The sequence below is a fragment of the Erpetoichthys calabaricus genome, chromosome 11 (genome assembly GCF_900747795.2).
Source record: "Erpetoichthys calabaricus chromosome 11, fErpCal1.3, whole genome shotgun sequence".
Taxonomy (NCBI): Eukaryota; Metazoa; Chordata; class Cladistia; order Polypteriformes; family Polypteridae; genus Erpetoichthys; species Erpetoichthys calabaricus.
In genome coordinates this window covers 69,829,858-69,854,059 of record NC_041404.2, presented here as the reverse complement: position 1 = coordinate 69,854,059, position 24,202 = coordinate 69,829,858, and the positions used below count along the sequence as shown (strand labels likewise).

Below are 24,202 nucleotides of genomic sequence, written 5' to 3'. Positions count from 1 at the left end.
ATGGTTACACAGTATTAAAAGACAGTGAACAACGTCAGTTACCTTTGTTCCCGCGTTTGATAAAAGGTGAGCTTTTAAGCCTGAGAAATCACCCCGTAAATGCACACGTTTAATTGCACATGTGTTAATATGTATGCTTACACAGTATTAAAAGACAGTCAAAAATTAACGTCATTTACCTTCGTTCCCGCGTGTGATTCGTGCTGTAAATCTCTTCCTTGTTTTTAGTTCACGTGATTACGTAGGAGGCGTGATGACGCGATACGTGACTCCGCCTCCTCCATTACAGTGTATGGACAAAAAATATGTTCCAGTTATGACCATTACGCTTTGAATTTCGAAATGAAACCTGCCTAACTTTTGTAAGTAAGCTGTAAGGAATGAGCCTGCCAAATTTCAGCCTTCCACCTACACGGGAAGTTGGAGAATTAGTGATGAGTGAGTCAGTGAGTCAGTCAGTCAGTCAGTGAGGGCTTTGCCTTTTATTATTATAGATTATAGATGCTTGGGTACAGCACTCTGAACAGCCAGCTTCTTTAGCTTTTTGTGGCTTACCCTCCTTGTGGAGGGTGTGAATGACTGTCTTCTGGACAACTGTCAAGTCAGTGATCTTCCCCATGATTGTGTAGCCTACTGAACCAGACTGAGAGACCATTTAAAGACTCAGGACACCTTTGCAGGTGTTTTGGGTTAATTAACTGAGTGGAGTGTGACTACCATGAGTCTGCAATGTTGAACTTTTTCACAATATTCTAATTTTCTGAGATACTGAATTTTGGGTTTTCATTACCTATAAGCCATAATCAGCAAAACGAAAAGAAATAAACACTTGAAATATATCACTCTGTGTGTAATGAATCTATAGGAGTTTCACTTTTTGAACTGAAATCTTGAAATAAATTAACTTTTCAATGATATTCTAATTTATTGAGATGCACCTTTATAACAGATTTAATACATCCATACAGTGCCTATAAAAAGTATGAATTCCTTTGGAAGTTCACATTTTGTTGTTATACAACATTAAATTATTGTGGGCTGATATTTATGCATTTATGCATATATTTATGTTGATCAATTAAAAAAAAAATTAAGTCCACTGTGATTCAATGTAGTAGAACAATAAAACATAAAAACTTCCAAAAGGATGAGTATTTTTTAAAAGGCACTCTACATATGTATTTAAAAAGGGTTTTAAATGATTGATATGAAAGTTAAGCAAGGGTATGACACAATAATAGCAACATAAAATACAATTAATTTACTTAGTTGATTGCAGAGAGTACAGACCTATCAAGGTGGCAACATAAAGGCAGGAACAAACATTCTTTGGGGCGCTCGATACATACACACCCCCGATCCTACAATAACATACTTTAAAGTCATGTCAACAAGTTGACTGAAGTGCAGTCTCTCATGGGCTTTTTGAAAAATGAGGCAGCAGTTAACTTCATGTTTCGATGAGTGACGACAGCAGTACCAACAAATTCAGCGGCATCTACTATCCACCCCTAGACCAATCCTGAACCATAGTGTCAAATCACTCCATTCCATGGAGTCAGTATAGAGCCGAACTTGTACAGGACATGGGTGGGAAAGGGGGAAAAAAGTCCACACAGATACAAAGAGAAAATGTTCAGACTCCAGACAGACTGGTCCCAACTGTAATGTGAACCTGTTCAAGGAACTGTGAGGCATTAAACTTTCTATTACTGTGCTGACAACAAGTAACTTATTTTTCAATTAAAATATTTTATTGAGTGTTCCAATTTGCAGTGCTAAAAAACAAAGTGAAGAAAGTGTAAATTTTGAAACACACCATTTTCATCTTTTAAATTAAGCACCTAAACAAAATTTTGCTGGGCACTATATTAATAATCTGGAGAGAAAATTGGCAGAAAACATTAAAGTACATTTTGTTAATGGGCTTTTTTGAGACTAATAGCACAATAATGATGTTCAAATATAAAATACATAACAAAGTGTCATATTATATCTTCAGACAGCTTTGTCCCATAGAATTATTCCTCCACACGAGGCTCCACTATGTCCGATAAAAATCAAAACACTACACCTCTACAAGACCCTAAATGTCCAAATTATTTCTGTTAAAGTGGAATTCTCCTTGCCACATGTAGGCAGAGCCAGGTCCTGTGATCTTCTAAATATTTGTTAATCAAAATGCTTCTGAAATCCAGTCTCAACAAACTGAACATTTAATGCGTGAAAATTTGAAATGTCTCACTGTGTTCAAGTAATATTAAATCCATTAGTACATTGTAATCACAAAGAAAATAATTGAGGTTAACTAAAGAAACTGCAGCAGGAATCGTTACCATAATGTAACAAGTTAAATCAGTTTTTCATGAATTTCAAAATATAGATTAAGGCTAATACAGATTATTCTGTGTGTTTAACCATCTCTTTGAATGAAGTAAAGCAGCTGTAACATACAGATAAAGTCCTTAGACTGACAAAATAGTCAGATTTTCACTTAATGCTAAGTGTCTAAACAAGGGTGCATGGTACAAACAACAATGTGTAAATGTTTGACAAATTAGCAGTTTGCAAACCACAAAGTTGATCTCAGATTGGAGCATAATGCAAACAAAAACTGTAATTTTTCAGGCAACAAAACAGTAGACCAAAACAAAGTTGTGGATGAATAGTCTGCCTCCTGACCCTGGAACTGTCTCCTAGGAGTGTGAAAATTTCTCACATTCAATATCCCATCACAGTGTGATCTATCACTCTCACGGTCAATTCCCGACTGTGGTCATCAGCCTGTTCAGAAGTGAAATGTTAAACAGGATGTGGTACTGTCATCTTCCTCATGACTAACAGGACAAGCTACAACTTAAAACCACCAAGGGATTAAAACAGAGGAATGAAAAATAACTGGACAAAGTTTAATATGTTGTAATTATTTAATGGATGATTTTTATCCAAAGCATTTTACAACCATTAAAACTGAAGCACTTGCAATTTTAAGTGACAGGCTCAGGGTGTCACAATGGGAACACTTTCATTATTTGCTTTGTACTTTACAGTTTACCCTATAGTCAGTAAGTTGTACTGACAAGTTAGTAAAACTTATGGAAGTTTTAATTAATAAATCAGGGAAAATAAAGAATTATATAAGGGAAGTGTAAAGGCACAGTGGTTGGCAGTGTTGCCTCTCATCTCCAAAGAAAGGGTTCAAATCTTATCTCTTTGGATCCTGCACATGGATTTTGTATATTCTTTCCATGCCCACAAGGTTATTTTTTCCCCCTTCTGTATACTGCACTCTCTACCCACCCCAGTCACCAAAATTCTTGCCCAGTACAGTTATGAGTAAGAGGCTCCAGTAATGAGCAAGGACTGTGGCCAAAGCTGGTTCCATGTCATGCACACAATGCCACAGAGTTCACTAGTAAAGATTACAAAATAAATGGAGTAAACAAACTTAAGTAATGAACAATATTCATAATTCATTTATTCCTTTAGTCACCTTCACATAATATAGGAAAACAACAATGGTATGAACCACAATCATTTCTTTAGAAATATAATGGTAAGAAAAGAAAAATGTACTGAACCCACTAGAAATAACAAGGCTACTTTACCCAAATAATCTTTTCCAGTTTATGTAAGTATTGCCTTGAATTTCAATACTGAGTTTTAACAGATATAGGCAATTTTGTAAGAAGTGCTCCTAAAAAATAACAGGCAGTAAAATCACAACAATTAAATCAGTTCTTAAAAAGTGTTTATATGAGAACAGTTTAACACTGCAAATGTTAAATTATACACTAGTGATATAGTATAGATCAGAGATGTATTACAAAATAAATAAATAAACTTTAGAAAATAGCAAGATTGGTAAATTAAAAGTTCATTTGACTGTGGTGGGTTGGCACCCTGCCTGGGATTGGTTCCTGCCTTGTGCCCTGTGTCGGCTGGGATTGGCTCCAGCAGACCCCCGTGACCCTGTGTTCGGATTCAGCGGGTTGGAAAATGGATGGGATGGATGGAAGTTCATTTGAAGATTAAAGAACATTGAATTTTTCTAAAGTCACTTATAATACCTGTTATTTTTAATATGCTTCCCAATCTAAATTTGACAGGTTTTTTTTTTTTTTTTTTTTAAATACCTAATTCTTTTATCCCCACAAATAAAGTTATATATGGGTAAATATTCAAGAACCTGTCTTCAATATAGTTTTTAGCAATCAGAATCACAAGGTTAGATTCAGTGGACAATAATTTGAGTGTGAAACTATTAAAAATAGCCATCACCTATTAAATTAAGAAGTCAAAGTAAGCATTTAAACATTTAAAAAAAAAATCCAAAATTTGTATTTTTAACAAACAAAACTAACATCTGAATGCTCCACATTTAACAACATTCTGTGAGATACTTCCCAGAATGTGCTCCAGGCAGGGCCCCCTTATTCTAGAGTGGATTAAGCAGGCTGAGTAAATGGATGGATGGATGGGACAGACAGATGGAGATTACCCATGAAACATGCGGGACTATGATTTATGCTTCACTTTATGCAGTTAACTATTCTTTTGTTGCATCATTCTTCTTGTATTCCTACAGCTTTCAATTATTAATAAAGTAAAACACACAAATAAAAAAAAAAAAACTTTTATCGAGCATAATTAGTTTTAAAACGTAATCCTTAAAATAAATAAATAAATAAAAGTAAAATTAAAAATTGGGTTAAGATTTCAGGATAAATAAAGCACTGTCTTAAATTAAAAAGCAGAAGTTTGAACATGGCATCATTCACTTTCTAAATTAAACATTGCACTATTTTCATCAAAAAGCAAGTAAAAATCCAGCATTCTTAATGAAATTGTAAGATAAAACATTGGATCAAAAATTAATCAACATATTAGGAACTAGCAAAGAATTTAAATTTCCATATTAATGACAATGGGCTTCATAAACCTAACTGCATTAATGCCCACACACACAAAAGTGGGAGCAGCAAGGTTTTGTCTAATCCAAGTCCTAAACACAGCTCAAATAAGATACAAAATAATCCAAGTTCCAAATTCTTGTCATGAGCTGAACTCTGCATTGCTCCCAAAAATTCACTCTCTCTGAGGACTTTTGGGGCTTATAGAATACACACGGTTTCACTGATTAGAGACCATTTAGTTCATTAAACAGATTGGTTATAAAATAGCAGAGATGTTCCAGTATCTTGTCCACATTTTTCAAGTATGTCAAGGTTTCTGCTTCAACAAAATGACTTGGTAATTTGTCTCCTTACATTACCTCAACCCCTTGTGTTAGGAGGAGCTCCCTGCCTTCCCCATAATTTCCCAATTTGCCAAGTATGTGGTTCACTATTTAGTTGAAGTAATCGATTTTACTTAAGAAAATGCCAAGACCTCAATTAGATTCAAGTTGTTACCATGCCCTTCAACAGGGTAAGTCAAAAAATGAGGATGATAGGTTAGGTCCCCACACAGGCTTGTTTGCTCCAGACTAAAAAGGGTTCTAATACCTTAGCTTGTTGAAGCAAGACATGCTTTTTAATTCCAGGACACAATTCATTGCTTTTTTTAAGAGTTGACCCGCTGCTTATCATTTAGGCAAAGGCATGTCAAGGGAAGCGTCAATACTCACTCTTATTTCACCAGGCATCACAAACACTAAAGGCGCTTTGCTATTTCCAATGTGACCTCAGAGTTAATGGATTCTACCCAAGTAATAAGATGTATGTAACCAACTGTGTCTGCTTAATCCCCATTGACAGAGAGTGGAATGTGACTCTGTTCTCCCTATTCTTTTGTACTGCTGAATCTTGGGAACAAGCAGTTACCACTGCATGGCCCCACTGTACCACCTATTCCTAAATAACGCTCTACTTGTTCCTTAAGACCGGAGTAATCACTGCAATATCTTCCACAAATCTGATGTTGGATTTGTTATGGTTGCTAGCTTAATAGTAAGGAGTGATTGGGTAATGGATGAAGAAACAGTACAAACAGGAGCTGTGGCAGAAGACTGACTATTTTAACCAAATCATGGAATGCTAGCTAGGAGATTCAATATCCAATTGCAAAAGGACAAAGTACCAGACATGGTTTCAGAATTGACATGCAAGTAAACAACTGTATTGAGGATAAAGACAGGTTAAAATGCTACTTATTCATTTAATGCTTTTCAATAGTCAAAATATTTACAAGGATCTGAAAGGCAAGAGAAATTGGTTTATATATTTTATACCTACAGTAGATTTATTGTGCATTTAACAAAGTACATAAGTATTTTAGTTTGTACTGGGCATTCATTACACTACATGCTTTGTAAAACAAGATCCCTTTAAAATGTAAGCATTCAGAGAAAAAAAATTCAAAACAAGGTAAAGATTCTGTGCTAGACATTCATCTTAGGCCCAGATGAGAAAGAAGTTCAAGTTCCCATTGTACCAGAGATCTCCTGATGAGAAGATATGTTGCCTTCCAGTGCCTTGATGGCAGTTTGTTTAAATAAATTTAAAATCAACATTAAAAACCAATCTAAATGTTATTTTTCATGAATATTCAAGTATTTTTCCCATCAACAATTCTTTTAAAAGGTAGGGAAGTGTGTGTGTCTACTTTTTGGGATAGCAATAACCAACATAAAAACACCACATTTTTCACAGAACATGTCCTTCTCTGCAAAATATTTAAATAGAATGCTGTTCTCTCATCATCAATTAAAAAAATAATAATAAATTATTCTAGCTCAAAATGCAATTACTTCAAGTGTATTCATAAGTAAAAGTATAAGATGAAATCTCCAATGTGTTACATTACTCAAAGATTATTTGAATGTACTCCATTCTGGTGTTTCAAAATAGTTGTTAGGTCAGCTTTAACTGAGTAGTATTAATGTAGGTAATAAGGATCTTTTACTGTTGGCTAGAACCAGAAAATGAAGACCACAGGCATTGTTATCACACTTTTTGGTATAACGTGGCATGATGAGGTATACTCTTTTAACGATGGAAAGGTGGCAATTTATTTTGTTATTTTTTCTGGAAGGAGTGGATTCAGGTTTAATATACTTTTTTAGCACAATAAGATTAGAATGGTTAACATCCCCATCCAACAGTAGCCTCCAAGTGAAATTTTCATGTAATAGCGTATAGCTGTATATGGACTGTTCTCACATTATAAGGAAATTTACTTTGGCAGTTGACAAGGCTTACAATTAAAATGGTACAGTATTCCAGGTTTGTTGTACAGAATAGAGAGTTCAAAATCGGTGTACCCAAAATGACTGATCAAGCAAAAACCTCCTGGTTTATCTTTACTGGTTGAGCCAGATGTAAAATCTGGGCAATAGACTGTAAAGATTTTAGTTAAATACTATGAGGGATACATGATTTGGCCATGTTTTTGTGATATTGACCACAGACCAGTTTCCCTTTTCTCACTTTCTCTTGTGACTTCATTCTCTATTGCTGTAACTGGCATTATTGTCCACTGGCTGCACATTCACCAGCTGGACACCAAGAAGGTGTGGGCTGCTCAAATATCATCTAAGGCTACAGGTATTGCATCTCCCACTTTGACACTGGCATCCTAAATAAATTGCACATCCTTTTGAGAGTACAAAAAAATAACCCTAAGAGATAAAAATGTGTCCAATTTCTAAATTGCCTTGTTGCGTTGCTAATAAACAGTGTTTATAGTCAGACAATTACAGTTTTGCTAAACAAGTAACCCCTTTCCTTATACGGTACAAAATTAATGTACACTAGCAAAGGCACAGTGTGGTTTGACATATAGCATGATACAGTGTTCTGAAGAGTTGTAAAATTAGCAACAGCATGGGGAACTATGTTTTTTTTTTCATTTCAGTCTCTGTTTCCATTAAGCTACAAGAGTGACCTGCTCTAATGACAGCTCATTGTTACTCATGACAAACAAGACAGATATAGAAGAAAGAGCAGGATTAGGAGTTGTTGACTTTCTCCCACAGAAACAGACTTCAAAATACAAAACCGTCAAAAAACAATCCATATCCATAGCACTGAAACCAATGGCATTTGAATGAATAAAGTCACACAGGAAAAAAAAAAAAAGATTATAGGAAAACTCAATTACATTATACACTAGTGGAACAGAAAATCTTTAGCTTCCTTGAAATACAACAAAAGGGAAATATATGTTTGTACTCAGACGCAAATCGAAACACATGACCCAGGATTAAGATGCCAGCCTCGGGTTTCACTTTAAAACCACAAACAGCTCTGAAAAACAGCTTTAATTAAATGGCTTACTCAGCCAACTATATATTCCTTTTATCCAACTTTTCAATACCCACACACATCTACAATAGCAACAGCTTATTCCCTTAGCTGTTGTGTGACAAATATTCCTATAATCTCTGTATGTGCTTTATTATGTAAGGTGAAAGGTTCCATTACAAAATGATTAGAAGTTATCAAATGACAGTAGTAAACCAACGAATACTACACTCTTCATATACTGCTAACACAACAAACAAAGGATGAGCAGAACATACAGAGCCTAAACTAGAAAAATGGGGTTTTATGGAGTTGATTTTAAAAGTGGACAAAAATTAGCTACAGCATTCTAAAATATGCATGCTACAAGTTTTTAGTTGTCCTAGTTTATTATGCTATCCTTTAATGTCTAATACTAGACAGCACAGTCTTTAGAAATTTGTTTTTGTCTGGTCAGTATGTACCAGGACCAGTTCCCAATTGGCTGCAGAATTCCAAAATGGCTGGAATTCTCATGAAGATGAATCAAAGTCTGGCCAGCCTTCAGCCGAAACAGCAGAAGAAAACTTTGTCATATTGAAGAACAGATCTACCTCCATGGGTTACATAACCGATACTACAATGTGAATTTCCCCTTGGAGATTAATAAAGTATTTATCTAGTCTGGAATGAGGAAAAGATATATGCATGTTGGGCAGCCAAATGTTAACTACTGAAATGAAGTACCACAGCATCCAGTGTTCGAATGAGAATCTCAGACCAATTATTTAATTCTGAGAACAAATGATGAAGCATTTCATAACCGTTTATACCGTAGATACAGGACTACAACTCGGAATCCAAATCAATGGAAGTATAAGGAAACTCTGAAAACAAAAGAAATTTAAGGTCCAACCCAGTGCTAGCAGGATCGAGTGCACAACTTTTATAATACTGAGAGTATTGACCCTACTGATTACATGTTCCAAAATGTCCACATCTCTCCATGCACGTCTTATACATGGCAGAATCGCGGGGCAACTGATCTAGTTTATGCTGATTTGCTTTGGCTTTTGCAACAGTCAAGGCAGGAAAATGAAGCAAGGTAAGCTGTTGATCACTCCTGACCAATCTGCTCTGCTCACAAAGCATGGATAAAGGTTGGCTCCATAAAACTGAGGATTTACAGAGATGCAACGCCAACTCTTTTCGGCAGGTACAGAAAGGCTACCTCTGTAAGACACGATTTGCCTGGAATATGCATAGAACAGCTTTGTAGTAAAGGTGTAACTTTACAAGATAATGGAAAAGGTTTCTAATGCCCTAGCATCAAACAAGTATAAACAATGAACCAAACGTTGTCAATAGTGGCCCGACTTTAAGAATGGGTTTCAAAAACGAATCTAAACATTTTTTGCAGATAAATCCGTAGTGGAAGGTAAAGCTAAAGTCCAACAGCTCTTTCAGAACTTCAAAAAGCTTTTGAGCAGTCATTTGCTCAATGTTAGATCATGTCTTCTCTGTAAAACCTACTGACAGATCAAACCTCCCTCTGGGGACAATTTAAAAAAAAAAATTGAACTGAAGACTTGATTCATTTGAAGCAAAGCAACGCAATAAAACTAAACAAATATCATGCTGTACGCTTTGGAATGCTGACAAACAGAGCTGCAAAAAACACTTAATCCAGTCAGAATGCTGGCTGTCTCAAGGGATAGCACGTAAAATTCTGTCAAAACTCTGCTTACTGTCAAATGACCTCCAAGCTGGCGACGAAGGATGAAAATAGTGAGTTGTCAGTTTTATGTTATTCAGCTATAGTCTCATCATACGCGTGCGTCATTGGTTCAGATGAATACGAGAATGTGAAAGCAGTGTTCCAAATACTTCCCCGATTACAAGAATACATTTAAGCAAGGCAATTTAAACATGGCATGTTACGTTGCTTTTAAATCTTTATTGCGTGTCTGTACCGGTTCGCTTAAGCAAAAACATTTAACAGCGCAACATCACATTAAGTGTCGCCATCCAATTGCGAAAACTAGAATTATACAGGTGAGGCCAGGACAAACTGAAAAGGCACTTTCCTACAGAAACGTCATTGCTCTGAATCACATCTGTACAGCGCAGGACAACTGGGAATCTTGAAATACACCATCAGTGTCAAATGACGATCCGTATATTATACACGAACCAACAGAATAATCACGGTTCTCAATAACTTACCAAATTTTTGCCAGTCCGACATACAGAGGGCATCCATTACAGTACAGAATTCGCAAAAGATCTTAGAAGGCAGATTATAAATGAACTCGTTTTCAATTTGTTGCACCGACATGGTGAGACCGGCTAAATAACTTTCTTCACAAAACCAGGGTTTTTAATCCTTTTCGCTGTCGCCTAAAGCCAAAGGTAAAAACATTCTCTTCCAACACGTAACGGTTCCATTAAGACCCTGTCCATGTAACTTCCCCGTTCTGGCAACACTGGAATAAATAGTTCTGTTGAAGTGGCGTAGTGCAACTTAACCTACCGGATATCTGTCATGCGTGGAGGGAAATGACATCATGAATGGAGGGCGAGGAAAGTGGCCATCTTGTGTGTGGATCTACAAAACCTAATAAAAGTACTCTCACGTTATCTGAATTTAAGTGTTTTGCAAACAAGCAGGAGGCGTCTGATGTACATTTGTAAGGCTCACGCGCCTCTTCCAGAGTTCATGTGCCAGTGAATCTCCCTTAAGGCATGTCTCGTACCATTTTGGATCTTGTCTGTAGTGTACATTCAAATTATGGAAAATGTATTGTTGTTTCCTTGTTCCTAAAACCCCTGCTCCCAATCTTGACTGCGATGTGGTTTATTGTTTGGCTCTTAACATGCGTGGGAGTCATTATGTGTAATAAGTCCAAAATTTAAAAAGAAAAAAATCACAAGAAAAATTAAAACTACCTCAACAGGAATTTCATGTAAGTAAAGTCCGTCCCCCTAATTATATCTAATAACAATGTCACAGCACTCAAACTAACTTGTATAACTTATAACCACGCTTCCCAAGTTCAGTAAAGTTTCGCAGATCAGCGGATCGTTATTATTTCTCATCAATCTCATGGTTTTATTTTTTTTATTCTGTACTCAGAAACGGGCTCTAGTATAATATTTGCATTGAAGAGAAATTCAGAAATGTATTTTCTTCGTCATTCATTTACCATTTTTATTTCAGTTCAGCTTATTTCTGTGCAGTCTGTTCCTTAAATTGTATCTAAATACTGACAATTAATGATTAGCAGACATAGGTGCAAGGAACACTGAAAGTTAAAGCAAAGACACTACTTCAATGTTACATTCATTTGTGTCTTAATTGGTAAGTAAATGCATAATTAACTAAGTGGACCACCTTTACAACGGATGTTCATTTACTTATTTGACTGATGTCTTTATCCAAGGTGATTTATAACTTTGGTGACATTTCTTTTGTTTTTTCAATTGGAGCACAGGTGAATTGACTTGCTCGTGGTCACACAGTGTTAGTAGCTGGGTTTGAGCACAAAACCTCAAGGTTTGAAGTCCAAGACTTTAACCAATACCCCAACACTGCCTGCCTACCTACTGTAAACTTATGTATTTACATTTTTAGGGGAATGGCTCAGGCATTTATTTGTGATATTAATTACTGTTCTTTCTTGCTTTTTAATGTTCTGGTCATTTAAGCCTTTTCATATTAATTAGATCACCACTGAATTTTATACTGAAGTAGCTGTTTCTCTTTAGTATTCCATATCATGTGTACTAGTGTCTCTATTCCTCTTCACTAATTATCAATATTTGTATACAATTAATGAAGAAAACTCCAGAGGAAATGTTAAATTAATAAGTATACAGTAAAGTTAATATCTAAAGATTTGGTAAAAATAATTTTCTGAATTGTGATTACATGCACATATTTCAGGATATAAAATAAGAGACAAAAACTAATTAGAAAATTAGATCAATTAGAAAAAGGACTGAACCACTTATTTGTGAAACTGTTTGGAATGAAAACCTGCAGCCACAGCGGTACATTCTTAAAAATAAAAGGTGCCAACATGGTCCTTCAGGCCAATGTCAAAGGGCAGGGGTAGGCAACATCTGTCCTGGAAGGCCGCTGTAGCTGCAGGTTTTCATTTCAACCTTATTTAGAAATCAATGATTACCAGTCTCAGACCTTATTTAATTTTATGGCATGTTAGTCTATAATGTACTCTTCTTATATCATATATTTTTTTCCTTTCCAAGGAAATTATCCAAATGATTTGAAGCTAAAATTGATAATTTTTCAGTCTGTTTTATTAAACCAAACACAGTGCATGTTTAATCCACACAGGTGTAAATGGAAACAAGTTAGACTGGGCATTTTTATGTGCAAAGAACCATTCACAGATTTAAATGGTTCTTTGTCAAATAATAGTTCTACAAGGAACCATGCAGCCTTGTAAAATATCATCAAGAAACTGTTATTTTTTGGAGTGTACCCCTAAACTTGAGACTTCCTGACTTAGAAAACTGCAAAAAAATAATAAAAGCATACAACACCACAAATAAAGTATGTACAACCACAAACAGTACGCCATGCAAATGGGGATAGCAATACCATTTTCTAAACCTGCTTAATTCTGGGCAGGGCTGCAGGGCACTGGAGCCTGTCAGCAAGCATAGGGCGCAAGGCAGGAACAGTCCCTGCACAGGGCTCCAGTCCATCGCCTGCTGGACACACACAGGTCTATTTAGTGAGAGAAAGAGAGAATTACATGAATTAAGACTGAAAATAAAATACAACCCACAATATTTAAAACAACACAGTTAAAGGAAATCTGAAAAGCGGCTTATGTTATTGCACTTTAACCGGAAGACCAAAGTAAGTCCCTTATCTTAACATGCCATTTATGAGACCAACAAGCCACTGCAAAAGAGCAGCCCCCTGAGAAGCCGGGGTTACAGGCACACGCAACTGGTTCTTCAGGCACGATTAAAATCATAAGCTGTCCTTGTCGCATATATATGATACACTTAACGCGGTACTTCTGGAGGTCTTAAAACCCAGGTGTTGTATCCAGACACAAAAACTCATCACACACAGGTTTTGCCCAAACGTTTTCTTTCTTTAATTTAAACCTCTTCTTTCCCACAAACCACCAGTTCACCACCCCCTCTTTATTCCCATCCTGACCCTTGTCTTTTATGAAATAAACTATGTACAAAACTCTTAAAGAAACACAGAATTAAATTCTGGACATAACACCAGGCTCTGTCCACGCTGTTTTACCTCTGGTCCTGATCATTCGTCCTCTCTCAGTTTCAACTTCTCCCATTCCACGCTGGTATCAATTAAGGGAGGTTGTTGTCGGTTGTGTTTTTTAAATTTTTTTTATTAATTAAGCTTTCCATAAAGTTTTTAAATTTCCCCTTGAGGACAAATAAAGCATATCTATAACTGTAAAGAAATTGTTTTAGAAAGTATATCAAGATAACGTTTTCAAACCTGCTTAATCCTATTCAATGTGTTGGGGCCTATGTTGCTGCATTAATGGGACACAAGGCAGGATCCAATCACATACAGGGTGTTTGTCCATCACAGGACCCCTTTTGCATACATTTACATGCATATTATTCTATTAATATTATATATTATTCATATTACATATTCTATTAATATTATATATTGTTCTAGCATAAATTATAAACTGTCATGCAACATAAACACATTTCCTATCTAGCATCAGACCTGTTTAATCAAAATCAGGGCCAACAACTCGGCCTGGTAGCACTACATACAAAAGAGTGACTACTGCTTGATGATGTGCTAGTAAAAATATTCAGGACATAAAGTTCTTAAACGCGTTATATTTAATTTACGTTCATGTGTTTAAAAAAACTTTTTTTTAGTGTAACATACTTCATATGATTTTACAGAAAAAATGATTTTTTTTTATTTAGAAAGGTGAACAGAGACACATTTTGTAACTAAACAGGGGTAACTAACCAAGGAGACAGGTGCTTTTACCCCATTTTCATTTCCTACTCTAAAAGTGAGAAGCTACTACATGCAGCATTCCCTCATGACAGCTGTGGTTTTTATGCATTTTTAAACAGAATTTGGGGCTTTTTGAACACAACTATCCTGCAACCCTGGTCAGAGGGCATATGTGGGTGCCATGCCCCTTTTTGCCACTCTCTAAATCTGTTTTTAATTTAACTTTTTTGGACGGCCCCTCCATCCACTTGTTTTGCATTATCCAAACACTGTACCTAAGCATGTCCACCTCTGTAATTACACTATTGGCCTTATTGTTCTCTTTGAATTTTCATGCATTTACAATGTTGCTGTGGCATACTGGATATAAAAACTCCAGCTCTGTTTGTCTGTCTGTTACACTGCTGATCTGGTAGTCCTCCACAGAGGATAAAGGAGTCAAACAAGTTGCCATTGTGTGACTGGTCATAAACTAATTTGTATATTATTTGTATAATTAAAAGAGTATTTTTATACTAGTTGAAGTGTGCATTGATTAAATTCCTAACAGATTAAAGTTTTAAAATCTAGGTCCTCATATACTGTGCCATGACTGTTGTTTTTCTTCTAATGATTTCTTATCAAGATGAATTACCATATTTAAATGCGCTTTCAAGGACATCCCAAGTAAGGTCACCGTCACCATATATATTTATTTATATAGTCTTTACTTGACCATTAAAAATCATCAAGACATACTGTCTGTTCACCTTTGGATTGTTCCAAAGACTGTTCCCTGAATTTTTTCCCCATTCCCGGGTACTGAAATTCTTGCTCTGCTTCTTGACAGCAATTAACATTTAATGATTTGGCTCTGGCTACCGGTTTCCTTTTCAGTTTTTTGGTTTTGCTTTCTAGCACCACTTTCTGTCTACAATTTTTCAGTTTGTTTGCCTAAATGTGTATCTTTCTGCTTTAAATGCCTTGCTTGCCATTTTTGGTACAATATTAACTTAATTTAGGTTGTTGCCAGTTTTAGCCAGAAAAAGGGAGGACAGATGGAATGGAGCGTGTTTGCAGGTATAAGTTGATTGTCCTCTTATATTAACTGGAAAATGTTCTTGTGATTACTAGGCTATTATGTCTGTTTATAACTAGGATGAGATTTATGTTTAGCTCTGCTTATAATATGGTGTGTGTTACTGAACAGGAATGAAAAAGATTAAAAGCTATTAAGTGCAACATATAAAGATATAAAAACAAGAAATCAAAAAGGAACAAAACTTTAAATAACCCAAGGGAGGAATGGGCACAGGGAGCAACAACAAAGAAATAAACTAATTAAAATTAAACTCTGTCTGACCCCTGCTGTGTCCTGTGTACTTGCCCACCACAAAGTGCAATTTCAAGCAGTTGCTTTCTTGTCCCCTTCTCTATTCTGATCCTTACTTCTCTTCCTTCTACCAGATGAGTCTTTGCTACAAAACATTCCTCTCAACTCCACACTCATTACTTTAAATATCAATTCAGAGTTGTTTTCAGCCAATGCCAGGAAGCACCGTCAGGCTCAGGTACTGCACTATAGTTGCTCCAGGGCCACCAGGCTAGCACATCCTCTATCACAGGTGTCGAACTCCAGTCCTGGAGGGCCGCAGTGGCTGCAGGTTTTCATTCTAACCATCTTCTTCATTAGTGACCAGTTTTTTGCTAATTAATTTCTTTGCCTCAGTTTTAATTAACTTGACTCAGCCCATTTGTTGTTTCTTTTTCCTTAATTAGCAGCAAAACAATAATGAGACACAAAATGAGCTGCCCACACAACCAGCTATCCACAATATCTGAAAATAAAGAAAGGTGAAGGTCTCAGTAAGACTGATCTCTCAGATCACCAAAACATTTTCAAGGTGTTCTTAGAAAAAACAGAAAATCAACAATTTTGGAAATGTCTGCTGTGACAGAATGAGAGCAGCAACAAGCCATGGAATTAAAGAAGGAGTTTAATTAACAGCAAGAATCAGCTTTTCATTAAGAAACTGGTTGAAGTGAAATTGGTTGGCGTTTGAAGACCCAATTTAGCTGTCATCTGTTGGCTCGTTTCACATCTCTTTTCTGTTTGGCTGTCATTTAATGAAGAAATGAATCAAGTCAGAGCACTGAATCCTTAAAAACAGGGCTATTAAAACAAAGGGCAAATGATTTAATTAGCAGTGAAAACTGGTCACTGATTAGGAAAAGGGTTAGAATGAAAACCTGTAGCCACTGTGGCCCTCCGGGCCCGGAGTTCGACACCCCTACTAGTCAGTCCAACCGTCTCTGTACTACTCCTTAGTTGCTTTTAAGGGACTGGGTTTCAGTCTCCAGTACTTACCACAATTTACAGATGGAAAGCTCATTCCTGCATATTCCCTTCTGAAACTGGGTGCCCTTTATGAACTAGCCATCTAGAGCAGGGGTAGGCAATGTCGGTCCTGGAGAGCCGCAGTATGTGCAGGTTTTTGTTCCAACCCAGTTCCTTAACGAGAACTCAATAATTGCTGATGAAGCACATATTGCTTAAGTGACATTTTGATGCTTCATTTTAGTGGTCTCGCTTGTTACGGTTCTCCAACCTTAATTGCTTATTTCAATCTTAAACTGCTGCATTCAGTGTTTTAATTGCTCCTTATTAGCAATAAGATGTAAAAGACAAAGCAGCCAGCAGTTCTCCAGCTAGCTTTTTTCTAATTACATCTGTGTGTGTTCATCATGCACTGTTTGATTTAATAAAACACTTAATAGAAAAATGTGACAGACTGAAAATGATCTGTTTTAGGCTTCAAATCATTTGGATGATATCCTTGGAAAGGAAAAAAATCTACGATATAAGAGCCTTACATTGCACCGACTAACAAGCCATAAAATTAAGTAAGGTCTGAGATTGGCAATGATTGGTTTCTAATTAAGCAATTGGATTGGAATGAAAACCTGCAGCCACTGCGGCTTACCAGGACCGACATTGCCTACCCCTGGACTAGAGTATTCTGTCCCTGACCTCACTAGCCAGTCAGGAATTTCTGTCCTCTCTGTGACTTTCTGCACTCTGAAGGCTGGTAAATATTGAATGTTTCCACCCAAGCTGCCCTTTTATTGTTCTTTTAGATACTACATACAGCACGCTTATGGGCACCTGAATCTCATGGTCCCTGTGTTCCTACATTTCAGTGTGGCCTGTTCCTTTTGGCTTGGAGTCTTGCTGTGAGGCTTTCTACAACCCTCTGTCGTCCTCACAGTTAATCAGTATTAATGTTACCCACTACAGGCATGTGTGTGAGTGTTTGATAAGAAGGACTGAGGTTTTGTCCAGGATTAGCTCCAGCCTTGCTTCTCAAGCTCCTCCATAAATTATGACCATATAATGGAATAAGCAGAAAATCCTCAACTGCAGCTTGTTACTGCTCTTAGCCTGAAATAAGAAATAGCAGACAGCAAAGACCTAAAGTAGTTTTTATCCCCAGTAATTCATTGAAATTTGCTCATTCATATGAAACAAAAGATAAGCAAAAAAAGCCACTGGGTAAACAAGGATGAAGTGGAAAACTAAAAGAAGACCGTGGATGGATATCTGTTAAATGATAGCCTTGATATGCATGTGCTTAGGGAAGTAAAACACAAAGTGCTATGCATTACTGATTTTACAGATTGAAAGCAAAAATAAGCCTTCTGCCTAAAGGAATTAATTTAAGAAATTCCTCAAATAGGTTAAGCAAAGCAGACAGCCACCGGAGAGCTTAAAGACCAGGGATGAAAAGAGGACAAAAATGCATTTTGTATTCAGCAGAAATAAAATATTCACAATGCAAGAAATGAAATTGGTTTATACAGTTAATGTTATGGAAGATTAGTCAGTATCAGTCAGTCTGTCATTATGCAACCCGCTATATCCTAACACAGGGTCACGGGGGGTCTGCTTGAGACAATCCCAGCCAGAACAGGGAGCAAGGCCACCGCAGGGCACACACACACACCAAACACACACTAGGGACAATTTAGGATCGCCAATGAACCTAACCGTCGTGTCTCTGAACTGTGGGAGGACCCGGGAAGCGAACCCAGCGCTACCACTGCGCCACCCTATAATGGAAGATTATTCCTTCTAAAATTAATATCAATCCAATGTACAGTAAAAGCACATGGTGCATTTATTTTACCTCATTTTTAATGTGTCACAATGAAAAACATATCAACCAATTGATTGATTGCATATCATAACTAAAATTAAAGCAACATTTTACTTAGTGGATGCTCCAAGTGTATTGAATGTAATCAAGTGACCGATCGGGTGTCAAAAGGAGGGGTAGGAAGCGTGCAAATGTAAGTTTACATCTGAGTGCCTCCCATTTTTGTTCCAAAGAGCATTTTCTAATATCTTAATAAAACTATATACTGTATGTTTGGAATCTTCTGATCATATGTCTGGACAACTAGCCATGTGGATTATGCAACAGAGTAATGTGAAATTTTTTTCACAGATGTCTTTGATTGAGTTACCTGTTCTCCAGCGTTAGTCACCATTGGCCCTTATTAGTTCAGATACTTTGTCTCCTTTCTCCATAAAAACATAAGATGACAAATTTTTCTCAGCTGTCATTATAAATGTCATGCAGTAAGTAACATATTAAAAAGAAATATAATTTTTGGATGGAGTTTTCCATTTGCAGTAGTACAGTAGCAACATCTTACTTGTCATGTGATGAGGAAGCTCATCCTAACATGTCCTCTTTTGACCTTTTTAAAAAATCTGATTAATAAGAAAAACATTATTCATTTTGTTTAGCAACCTGGTTGCCCTTTTTCCTTTCCTGTTTTGTATTAATCACAAAATTCATATATGAGAGACACATTACAGACATCAACAGTTGTTGTGAAACTGTGAAATTTCCAAATACGTTGACATTTCTTTTGCCCTCTCTATCTCTGATTTTCTTAAGTGTACTTTTTGTACACATTAGTGGCAAAAGTTAATAGAAAAAACATGTTAATTTCTGTCATTTTAGCAATAAAAGCACTGCAACCTGCCAACTCCCGGGTTTCCCTCTGACTTAGAAGTGGGTGGAAATGAAACACAGGCAGAGACTTGAAAAGCAGCAGTTGAAACCACATTGTTTGCCAGAGCTGAATATCTCAAAAAATAAACTAGCTGAAAATCCAATGTGTCATCTCATTGATCTTTATTTTATATTTTGCCTTTCAGATTGTGTGCCTTCAGCGTAAATAAAGCATCCCTCTTAAACAGTGCAGAGCAGAATTGTGTGACACAACAGCTCATGGGATTCAGTCATTTGCACTTAGCCCATTGCCAATTCAGTCAGAATTTGTTTAGCTAATCAGTGCCAACATTTAATGTGAGTGAAGATGCAAATCTTATCAATTGGTCACTATACATTAGTAATCAATTTAATTCAATAAACAGACCTAGCCAAGATGTTCAAACTTGTGCCTGTCCTTGTAGATCTCTCCCTGGATGAAATGAGGAGTTCTGCCAAGACCACGCTGGGTGTGGATTTAGAGGTGTGGGAAGTGTACAAGGAACAATATGAACTTGGTCATACCAAAGTCTCAATAGCAAGGTCATCATGACTTTAGTTTTATTTATATTAATAAAGGTAAACTGCCTCTATCAGTGTGCGTCATGTATATGGAAAGTCCACATAACTCACATGCAGGTCAAATTCCTTTGTGACTATTTATTTCTTTCATTTGGCATGGAGCTTAATCAAGCTTTGAACATAGTTCACTCTGTGAAAAACTGAGTAATCCGTCGTAGGCTATTAATGTGATACTGGCAAGTGTTGTGTTTTAGAGGCTGATGATCAGAAAGATGAGTCTGTTTGACTAACTATGTCAACTGACCACGAAAGGCCTGCAGAGGACCTGAGTCTGCATACAGATGCTGGTCATAAAATTAGAATATCTTGACAAAGTTGACTTATTTCAGTAATTCCATTCAAAAAGTGAAACTTGTATATTAGATTCATTCATTACACACAGACTGATGTATTTCAAATGTTTATTTCTTTTAATTTTGATAATTATAACTGACAACTAATGAAGTTCCAAATTCAGTATCTCGGAAAATTAGAATATCAATTAAGACCAATGCAAAAAAAGGATTTTTAGAAATGTTGGCCAACTGAAAGGTATGAACATGAAAAGTATGAGCATGTACAGCACTCAATATTTAGTTGGGGCTCCTTTGGCCTGAATTACTGCAGCAATGCAGCATGGCATGGAGTTGATCAGTCTGTGGCACTACTCAGGTGTTATGAGAGCCCATGTTGCTCTGATAGTGGCCTTCAGCTCTTCTGAATTGTTGGGTCTGGTGTACTGCATCTTCCTCTTCACAATACCCCATAGATTTTCTATGGGGTTAAGGTCAGGCGAGTTTGCTGGCCAATCTAAAACAGGGATACCATGGTCCTTAAACCAGATACTGGTAGCTTTGGCACTGTGTGCAGGTGCCAGGTCCTGTTGGAAAATGAAATCTGCATCTCCATAAAGTTCGTCAGCAGCAGAAAGCATGAAGTGCACTAAAACTTTCTGGTAGACGGCTGCGTTGACCTTGGACCTCAGAAAACACAATGGACCAACACCAGCAGATAACATGGCACCGCACCCCAAACCATCACTGACTGTGGAAACTTTACACTGGACCTCACGCAACGTGGATTCTGTGCCTCTCCTCTCTTCCTCCAGACTCTGGGACCTTGATTTCCAAAGGAAATGCAAAATTTACTTTCATCAGAGGACATAACTTTGGACCACTCCGCAGCAGTCCAGTCCTTTTTGTCTTTAGCCCAGGCGAGACGCTTCTGACGCTGTCTCTTGTTCAGGAGTGGCTTGACACAAGGAATGCGACAGCTGAAACCCATGTCTTGCATACGTCTGTGCGTGGTGGTTCTTGAAGCACTGACTCCAGCTGCAGTCCACTCTTTGTGAATCTCCCCCACATTTTTGAATGGGTTTTGTTTCACAATCCTCTCCAGGGTGCGGTTATCCCTATTGCTTGTACACTTTTTTCTACCACATCTTGTCCTTCCCTTCGCCTCCCTATTAATGTTCTTGGACACAGAGCTCTGTGAACAGCCAGCCTCTTTAGCAATGACCTTTTGTGTCTTGCCCTCCTTCTGCAAGGTGTCAATGGTCATCTTTTGGACAACTGTCAAGTCAGCAGTCTTCCCCATGATTGTGTAGCCTATAGAACTAGACTGAGAGACCATTTAAAGGCTTTTGCAGGTGTTTTGAGTTAATTAGCTGATTAGAGTGTGGCACCAGGTGTCTTCAATATTGAACCTTTTCACAATATTCTAATTTTCCGAGATACTGAATTTGGGACTTTCATTAGTTGTCAGTTATAATCATCAACATTAAAAGAAATAAACATTTGAAATACATCAGTCTGTGTGTAATGAATGAATCTAATATACAAGTTTCTCTTTTTGAATGGAATTACTGAAATAAATCAACTTTGTCATGATATATATACAGGTGCTGGTCATAAAATTAGAATATTACATGTTAGAAGGCTAGGGTTTTTAAACTATGGGTTGCAAATTACTGTTGTATTTAATGGTAATGGTTCATGGATGGTTTGTGAAATGGGCTGCAAGTTGGTTAAGCAATCTATATTAACAGTTGTCCGAGATTAACTCCCCTCACACTGACATTCATCCAGGAAGTCAAGAAGGAATGGGTCTCAAAGATACTAAACCCTGCAATAAACTAATCCATGTTTAACTAGGAGCTTTACCCCTTTTTGCTAGAAATCTCTGGGAACAAAACTTCCTTACTGATACAGCATAACAAAAAACAAGGACATGTCATAAAAAGTAAAAAGCAATGTAACAAAGCAATAATTATACATAGAAATAAAATATATGTGGTACATGAAATAACAATAAATCATAAGTGGATTATATGAGCTTATTGAACAGACAGACCATAATGATGTATTGAATACTGCCTACATAGATAAAACATGCGTGTCAAGTAAGAGCCTGCATCTAAGCAGCAGATTAATGCAGAAGCAAATCACCATCAGCAGAAAAATCAGTTTATAAATACTATAATGTTAAATCACTTAAGAAGACATTAGCAATCACAGAAATTAAGTAAAAGTAGTTTCAGGCAGCAAACAAAGAAACTTATTTCAAGAAAGGCCAATTTATTTTAGGTCTGCCCTACGCCTTCACCAGCCTTAATTTTATTTAAACCAATTTTGGGTTGCAGGGGGGGCTGCAGCCTGTTCTGTCAGCACTAGGCATATGGCAGGAAAATGAGAATGGCAGGACCTACTCATGCTCAAAGCCACATGTGCTAATTTGGATTTGACAATCAAACCAACAGGCATGTCCTTTGGGATGTATGGGAACATTGATGCAGTGAGGGGAGAAAATGCACACTTCACATGGACAATGTGGGGCACGGGAATCGATCACATGATGCTGGAGCTACAAGGCAGCAGTGCCACTTGCCATGCCAGCATTTATTTGGTCTAAAGATTTCCCCTACATACTAAGACCATTTGTACCTGCATGTAATGGACTGGGAGCCTTTTTCTGGGAAGTCTCTTTGTTTCTGGGCACCAGACTGTGGACTGATTCCGACTACCTATCCAGGGATGAGCACAAAGGTGTGGTCTGTTTCCCCTTTACTGGCCTATGTGCCCTTAACTCTCATTAGGACTCTAGAACCAATCTCCTTGAGAGGGGCTGGACTCTCTACCACTCTGGAGTTGCCCCTGGTGAGAGGCGCTGAGCTGGTGTGGGTATACTTACTGCCCCCCGACTTGAAGCCTGTACATTGGGGTTTACCCCGGTAGACGAGAGGGTAGCCTCCCTCCACCTTCGGGTGGGGGGACGGGTCCTAACTGTTGTTTGTGCGTATGCGCTGAACAGCAGTTCGGAGTACCCACCCTTTTTGGAGTCCCTAGAGGGGGTGCTAGAGGGCATACCTTCTGTGGACTCCCTCGTACTGCTGGGAGACTTCAATGCTCATGTGGGCAATGACAGTGAGAGGAGGGGGACATTGAGTTCGAATGGGCCAAATTCCGTGCCTCTATTGTTGAGGCGGCTGACAGGAGCTGTGGCCGTAAGTGGTTGGTGCCTGTCATGGCGGCAATCCCCGAACCCGTTGGTGGACACCGGCGGTGAGGGATGCTGTCAAGCTGAAGAAGGAGTCATACAGGACCTTTTGTCCTGTGGGACTCTGGTGGCAGCTAATAGGTGCCGGCAGGCCAAGCGGAATGCGGCTTCGGTGGTTGCTGAGGCAAAAACTCGGGCATGGGAGGAGTTTGGGAAGGCCATGGAGAACGACTTTCAGACGGCTTCAAGGAGATTCTGGTCCACCATCCGGTGTCTCAGGAGGGGGAAGCAGTGCAGTGTCAACACTGTATATGGTGGGGATGGTGCGCTGCTGACTTCGACTCGGGACGTTGTGGGTCGGTGGGGGGAGTACTTCGAAGACCTCCTTAATCCCACTAACATGCCTTCCAATGAGGAAGCAGAGCCTGGGGACTCGGAGGTGGGCTCCCCCATCTCTGGGACTGAGATCACCGAGGTGGTCAAAAAAACTCCTTGGTGGCAATGCCCCAGGGGTGGATGAGATACGCCTGGAGTAGGGCTGTCTTGGTTGACACGTCTCTGCAACATCGCATGGACATCAGGGACAGTGCCTCTGGATTGGCAGACTGGGGTGGTGGTCCCAGAAGGGGGACCAAAGGGTGTGTTCCAACTACAGAGGGATCACACTCCTCAGCCTCCATGGAAAAGTCTATTCGGGAGTTCTGGAGAGGAGGGTCTGTCAGATAGTCGAACCTCGGATTCAGGAGGAACAGTGTGGTTTTCATCCTGGTCGCGGAACAGTGGACCAGCTCTACACCCTTAGCAGAGTCCTGGAGGGTGCATGGGAGTTCGCCCAACCAGTCTACATGTGCTTTGTGGACTTGGAAAAGGCG

The 24,202-nt window shown here is 38.0% G+C and overlaps 2 protein-coding genes across 2 annotated transcripts in view; one reads left to right on the top strand and one right to left on the bottom strand.

Annotated features, from left to right (window-relative positions):
• Positions 1–10,728, bottom strand: part of irak1 (interleukin-1 receptor-associated kinase 1) — a 97,488-nt gene extending 86,760 nt beyond the window's left edge. Inside the window, exon 1 of the mRNA XM_028813300.2 lies at positions 10,452–10,728. Coding sequence (XP_028669133.1) covers positions 10,452–10,563 — 112 coding nt within the window. The 5' untranslated portion in view covers positions 10,564–10,728. The remainder of the gene's footprint in view (positions 1–10,451) is intronic.
• si:dkey-13a21.4 (uncharacterized protein LOC494576 homolog) overlaps positions 1–24,202 on the top strand; it is a 991,873-nt gene that overhangs the window by 362,125 nt on the left and 605,546 nt on the right. The window lies entirely within an intron of this gene.